We start from the raw sequence: 7,767 nt of genomic DNA on the forward strand, positions 1-7,767 counted from the left end.
CCCATTCGGATCTCCGGGCGGGGACTACTCAAGAGGACGTCGTTATCAGGAGAAAGAAAACTGGCGTTCTACGGATCGGAGCGTGGAATGTCAGATCACTTAATCGGGCAGGTAGGTTAGAAAATTTAAAAAGGGAGATGGATAGGTTAAAGTTAGATATAGTGGGAATTAGTGAAGTTCGGTGGCAGGAGGAACAAGACTTTTGGTCAGGTGATTACAGGGTTATAAATACAAAATCAAATAGGGGTAATGCAGGAGTAGGTTTAATAATGAATAGGAAAATAGGAATGCGGGTTAGCTACTACAAACAGCATAGTGAACGCATTATTGTGGCCAAGATAGACACAAAGCCCACGCCTACTACAGTAGTACAAGTTTATATGCCAACTAGCTCTGCAGATGATGAAGAAATAGATGAAATGTATGACGAGATAAAAGAAATTATTCAGGTAGTGAAGGGAGACGAAAATTTAATAGTCATGGGTGACTGGAATTCGTCAGTAGGAAAAGGGAGAGAAGGAAACATAGTAGGTGAATATGGATTGGGGGGAAGGAATGAAAGAGGAAGCCGCCTTGTAGAATTTTGCACAGAGCATAACTTAATCATAGCTAACACTTGGTTCAAGAATCATGAAAGGAGGCTGTATGCATGGAAGAAGCCTGGAGATACTGACAGGTTTCAGATAGATTATATAATGGTAAGACAGAGATTTAGGAACCAGGTTTTAAATTGTAAGACATTTCCTGGGGCAGATGTAGATTCTGACCACAATCTATTGGTTATGAACTGCAGATTGAAACTGAAGAAACAGCAAAAAGGTGGGAATTTAAGGAGATGGGACCTGGATAAACTGAAAGAACCAGAGGTTGTAGAGAGTTTCAGGGAGAGCATTAGGGAACAATTGACAGGAATGGGGGAAAGAAATACAGTAGAAGAAGAATGGGTAGCTCTGAGGGATGAAGTGGTGAAGGCAGCAGACGATCAAGTAGGTAAAAAGACGCAGGCTAATAGAAATCCTTGGGTAACAGAAGAAATATTGAATTTAATTGATGAAAGGAGAAAATATAAAAATGCAGTAAATGAAGCAGGCAAAAAGGAATACAAACGTCTCAAAAATGAAATCGACAGGAAGTGCAAAATGGCTAAGCAGGGATGGCTAGAGGACAAATGTAAGGATGTAGAGGCTTGTCTCACTAGGGGTAAGATAGATACTGCCTACAGGAAAATTAAAGAGGCCTTTGGAGAGAAGAGAACCACTTGTATGAATATCAAGAGCTCAGATGGCAACCCAGTTCTAAGCAAAGAAGGGAAAGCAGAAAGGTGGAAGGAGTATATACAGGGTTTATACAAGGGCGATGCACTTGAGGACAATATTATGGAAATGGAAGAGGATGTAGATGAAGACGAAATGGGAGATAAGATACTGCGTGAAGAGTTTGACAGAGCACTGAAAGACCTGAGTCAAAACAAGGCCCCGGGAGTAGACAACATTCCATTAGAACTACTGATGGCCTCGGGAGAGCCAGTCATGACAAAACTCTACCATCTGGTGAGCACGATGTATGAGACAGGCGAAATACCCTCAGACTTTAAGAAGAATATAATAATTCCAATCCCAAAGAAAGCAGGTGTTGACAGATGTGAAAGTTACCGAACTATCAGTTTAATAAGTCACAGCTGCAAAATACTAACGCGAATTCTTTACAGACGAATGGAAAAACTGGTAGAAGCCGACCTCGGGGAAGATCAGTTTGGATTCCGTAGAAATGTTGGAACACGTGAGGCAATACTGACCTTACGACTTATCTTGGAAGAAAGATTAAGAAAAGGCAAACGTACGTTTCTAGCATTTGTAGACTTAGAGAAAGCTTTTGACAATGTTGACTGGAATACTCTCTTTCAAACTCTGAAGGTGGCAGGGGTAAAATACAGGGAGCGAAAGGCTATTTACAATTTGTACAGAAACCAGATGGCAGTTATAAGAGTGGAGGGGCATGAAAGGGAAGCAGTGGTGGGGAAAGGAGTGAGACAGGGTTGTAGCCTCTCCCCGATGTTATTCAATCTGTATATTGAGCAAGCAGTAAAGGAAACAAAAGAAAAATTCGGAGCAGGTATTAAAATTCATGGAGAAGAAGTAAAGACTTTGAGGTTCGCCGATGACATTGTAATTCTGTCAGAGACAGCAAAGGACTTGGAAGAGCAGTTGAACGGAATGGACAGTGTCTTGAAAGGAGGATATAAGATGAACATCAACAAAAGCAAAACGAGGATAATGGAATGTAGTCAAATTAAGTCGGGTGATGCTGAGGGAATTAGATTAGGAAATGAGACACTGAAAGTAGTAAAGGAGTTTTGCTATTTAGGGAGTAAAATAACCGATGATGGTCGAAGTAGAGAGGATATAAAATGTAGACTGGCAATGGCAAGGAAAGCGTTTCTCAAGAAGAGAAATTTGTTAACATCGAATATAGATTTAGGTGTCAGGAAGTCGTTTCTGAAAGTATTTGTATGGAGTGTAGCCATGTATGGAAGTGAGACATGGACAATAACTAGTTTGGACAAGAAGAGAATAGAAGCTTTCGAAATGTGGTGCTACAGAAGAATGCTGAAGATAAGGTGGGTAGATCACGTAACTAATGAGGAGGTATTGAATAGGATTGGGGAGAAGAGAAGTTTGTGGCACAACTTGACTAGAAGAAGGGATCGGTTGGTAGGACATGTTCTGAGGCATCAAGGGATCACAAATTTAGCATTGTAGGGCAGCGTGGAGGGTAAAAATCGTAGAGGGAGACCAAGAGATCAATACACTAAGCAGATTCAGAAGGATGTAGGTTGCAGTAGGTACTGGGAGATGAAGAAGCTTGCACAGGATAGAGTAGCATGGAGAGCTGCATCAAACCAGTCTCAGGACTGAAGACCACAACAACAACAACAACATGATTTATGATAAAATTTCTGTACATACATAAATTAATCCTTTTTTCATAGATCATGACTACGACATTTCGTAATGATGTGGAACGTGTCTTCCTGTGCTCTCAGTTGCCCTGTTTCCCTTTACACAGTATTCCAAATTGTTTTAATTTTATTATCAGATGTGCTAATCTCAGACATAAGGACATACGTCTGAACTATTTTAAAACTTTTCTTAATACAGTGCAGTAGTTTTTATAATGTTTCATTGTTTTGATGTCATGACTCCTCCTAGCTATAAGATACATTTCCCTTTTCTGTTTGTAAGATATTTTTATCCCTTTAGTAAGCCATGGCTTTTACAATTATATTTCACTGTTTTCTTAGGAAACTGTTTTCAAATATACTCTCAAAGGTACACATGAAATGGGTTAAATTTTAAATTAGCATCATGTTCCCTGTAGACCTCATCCCAGTCTGTTGCAAGGTTTTCCTAAAATTTTGAAGTGTTAAATCGTTAATGGGACACACTATTTTCGAGGACTGTTTTGCATTACTGTATAGAGCTATATCATATACTGTAACTAGCTTTGCATCATGATCAGACAGACCACGCTTAACAGGAAAATTTTTATTTAATTAAATTTATCTTCGTCTATGAAAACGTTATCTATCAGTGTGCTGATTTCCTGTACCACCCGAGTAGGAAAATCAGTAACTGATGTCAAATTGAAAGAACCAAGTAATACTTCTAGGTCAAGCTTTCTATCTGACTCTTTCAGAATATCTACGTTGAAATCCCCACAAACAATAATTTGTTTCCTTTTTCTTACAGGATGCACAACAAATAATCCACGTTTTTCTACAATAGTTGAAAATTTCCCAATGGGGAAACAGCTAAAATTATAAAAGTGCCTTTATTTAGTTTCAGCTCATATGCAAATGATTCATTGCGTTGGTCTGCGCAGATTTTTTTAGTTTCCAAATTTTTCACACTATGACTGATTTTAACATACATCCTCTTTCCATAGTGACTCTAGTTATATGTGCTGAAAGCTTATATCCACCTACATTTACCATTTCCATACCTGTGACTATATGATGCTCAGACAGGCATAGTAAATCTATTCCATCCTCAGTTTCTAAATCTTATGTACAAACAAGAAGCTTATCTACTTTGTTTTTTAATACCCTGATATTCTGATGCAATATATTAACATTATTTTTACTATACTTATATGTCAATCTTGTGACATACTAATATTATTTTCACTGTACTGTTATTAGAATCTTGTGATATTTTCACATCCCTAGTACCTGCCTGTCTGAACTTTTCATGAAGCTTGATTTCAACCAATGTAGGATGATTGGATACTGATCTTAGCCTAAAAACGACTCCCATGAGTTCCAGTGCCCCCACTTAAAGATTTTGCTATCATCCCAGCCAGTTTACCCTTCCCTTTCTTACTGAGATGCAGGCCATGTCTTGTGAAGTCCCACCTACCAATACCATCAGTAGGAACCAAACCTATGCTTGACAAAGTAGCAGACCGAAGCAGCTGATCTAGCTTCATATTGACTTTCCTGACAGAGCTGTTCAATTGGGGCCAGTCATACCGCATCAGAGCAGGAACCAAGCCAACATTTGTATGGTTCGTTGCAGATGCTATTTTCACTAGGTCACACTTAATATTGTAGCCCTGGTCGCCATCAATACTGTTTCCCGCTCCACCCACTACCACAACATTATCCTGCTTTGTAAAACCTTTGCAAAATCATGCTACATCCTCTATCACTTGGCTAAGACATGCACTGGGCTTGAAAATACTTGTGACTTTGTACCTGTCACCTAATTTTTCCTGCAAAATCTGGCCTACACCTCTTTCATGGCCACTACCTGAAAACAGAACTTTCCTCCTACTTTATAGGTCTTTGCCACAGTTGGTTTCCTAGTGAAAGTCAGTTGAGTGCTGAATACACTTTCATCTAGTTCAGACTGAGGTAACAAGGCAAATCTATTGTTTGTGCCAATGATGAAACTGTCTGATACAGTTCTCTTTCAGTGGCCCCTGTTCCTTGCTATCACTTCCCACCTGTCTTCACCCTCCTCCGCCCTTAACCTCATCAGTTCCTCCCTAGCACTATCCAGTTCAGCCTGATGGGCTCTAATGTTCCCTTCCCGTTCCGCTATTTCCTATGCCTTGAAGATAATCTGCAATACCATGAAAGAGACCCATTCACTTCTCCGATTCCCATGGCACTATCGTCACCCCAGTGCAAACATCCCCCACAACCGCTGCACAGAACGCCAGAACTGACTTTCGTACAGCAGCTCAAACACTACTTGCTCATGGTTGTTTAAATATTTTTAACAAAATTTATTTAGGCAATAACAATAATATTCTATTAACTACTGATCACAAAAGCCACTAAAGTTATGTGGAACACTAATATTCGTGTATAATGTTAATATAGTAACGTAATACAGTTAAACTAAAGTTAATAATCAAAACTTGTATACCCGAAAAATTAGGCCTAAGATCATGTATGTGCGATACGTATTTTACGCGTTTTGAAAGGAAATAAAAGATAGAACTTAAAAACTTTAATTCTCCTAGTAGATACGGTACTAATAAATATATCTGTAATTTAAACAACCTAAATTCTTCACTTAATACTTAATGTAGTACATCTTATAATTCTCTCCGCAATCCTGTTGTTGTCAGACATTTAAACGTCCTCGTAACAAAGTTAACCTGTAAAACATGGCCCACTATTTACTTCAACAATGTTCCATTAAGTTCTTGACTTGATGATTCCCCATAAGAAGACGTAGCATCTTGATTGGTACCTAAGTTTTTCTTTGATGGCGTAGTTTCTTCTGCAGTATACCCAAGTAGCCAAATGGCTATGTTTTAAAACGCCTGGAATCTGTCATTCATCTTTTGTCGTTGGCTACAGCCTTGATACTTCAGACCTGATGTCAAACAACAAGTTCTGAATCTGGGAATGTGATGATGTGGCAGAACTGTTGAGATGACGTAGTAGTATTTCCAGAAAAATTAAGGAATAGTTGTGTTTGACGCCTGAGGACCCTAGCGACTCTGTCAACAATTAACGCACTGCTCACCCCAATCTACACATTCAAAACCGGCCTCCATCCCGAAGCACAACAAAATTCGATGATTTTAACAGTATTTTTTTTTGCAGAGGTGCTGCCCGAAATAGTGCGTACAGACTGCGCCAAGTGCACTGAGACACAGCACAAGAAGATCGGAGGTTTCTTCGGAGAGATTTCGCGCCGCCACCCAGACCTCATGAAGAAGCTGCTGGACAAGTACGACCCATCTGGAGAATACAGGAAGAAGTACGCCAAGTCCTGGGCCGAGTACAGCATCCACCGCTAATCCTCATCATGGTTCAAAAAATGGCTCTGAGCACTATGGGACTTAACATCTATGGTCATCAGTCCCCTAGAACTTAGAACTACTTAAACCTAACTAACCTAAGGACAGCACACAACACCCAGCCATCACGAGGCAGAGAAAATCCCTGACCCCGCCGGGAATCGAACCCGGGAACCCGGGCGTGGGAAGCGAGAACGCTACCGCACGACCACGAGATGCGGGCAATCCTCATCATGCCTTGTAACTCTTATATTCAATAAATCTATCACCTACCCTATAATGTAAAAGACCATTTCGACCTACCCACAAACACGGAAATACATGGAGCTCCTAAACTCGTTTGTTCTGTGAACACAGAAACGATTTGCTTTCATATTAAGATCAGCGTCATTTGCACTTATGGGTCTCAAGAATCAAAATTGACACTCTGACAATGTTGAGTGTCTATGGAAAAAGTTCAAGCCAATCGTAAAATACGTTTTAGGCAGGTACGTGCCGAGTAAGACTGTGAGGGACGGGAGAAATCCATCGTGGTTAAACAACAAAGTTAGGAAACTACTGCGAAAGCTTCACTGCAAGTTTAAACGCAGCCAAAACCTCTCAGACAAACAGAAGCTAAACGATGTCAAAGTTAGCGTAAGGAGGGCTATGTGTGAAGCGTTCAGTGAATTCGAAAGTAAAATTCTATGTACCGACATGACAGCAACTCCTAGGAAGTTCTGGTGTTACGTTAAATAAGTAAGTGGATCGAAACAGTATATCCAGACACTCTGGGATGATGATGGCATTGAAACAGAGGATGACACGCGTAAAGCTGAAATACTAAACACATTTTCCCAAATCTGTTTCACAGTGGAAGACCGCACTGCAGTTCCTTCTCTAAATGCTCGCACGAACGAAAGGAATAGAAAAGCTACCGAAATCACTCAACAAAGGAACGTCCACTGAACCTGACGGGATATCAATTCGATTCTACACAGAGTACGCGAACGAAGGAATAGAAAAGCTACCGAAATCACTCAACAAAGGAACGTCCACTGAACCTGACGGGATATCAATTCGATTCTACACAGAGTACGCGAAAGAACTTGCCCCCCTTCTAACAGGCGTGTACCGCAAGTCTCTAGAGGAACGGCAGGTTCCAAATGATTGGAAAAGAGCACAGGTAGTCCCAGTTTTCAAGAAGGGTCGTCGAGCAGATGCGCAAAACTATAGGCCTATATCTCTGACATCGATCTGTTGTGGAATTTTAGAACATGTTTTTTGCTCGCGTATCATGCCATTTCCGGAAACCCAGAATGTACTCTGTAGGAATCGACATGGATTCCGGAAACAGCGATCGTGTGAGACCCAACTCGCTTTATTTGTTAATGAGACCCAGAAAATATTAGATACAGGCTCCCAGGTAGATGCGATTTTCCTTGACTTCCTGAAGGCGTTCGATAC

General features: G+C 40.4%; 1 protein-coding gene across 1 annotated transcript in view; it reads left to right on the top strand.

Annotated features, from left to right (window-relative positions):
- Window positions 1-6,321, top strand: part of LOC126088280 (ejaculatory bulb-specific protein 3-like) — a 78,901-nt gene extending 72,580 nt beyond the window's left edge. Inside the window, exon 3 of the mRNA XM_049906409.1 lies at window positions 6,125-6,321. Within this exon, the coding sequence (XP_049762366.1) occupies window positions 6,125-6,321 (197 nt within the window). The remainder of the gene's footprint in view (window positions 1-6,124) is intronic.
- Window positions 6,322-7,767: the final 1,446 nt, after the last annotated feature.

This window comes from Schistocerca cancellata, chromosome 6 (assembly GCF_023864275.1).
Source record: "Schistocerca cancellata isolate TAMUIC-IGC-003103 chromosome 6, iqSchCanc2.1, whole genome shotgun sequence".
In the NCBI taxonomy this organism is placed as follows: Eukaryota; Metazoa; Arthropoda; class Insecta; order Orthoptera; family Acrididae; genus Schistocerca; species Schistocerca cancellata.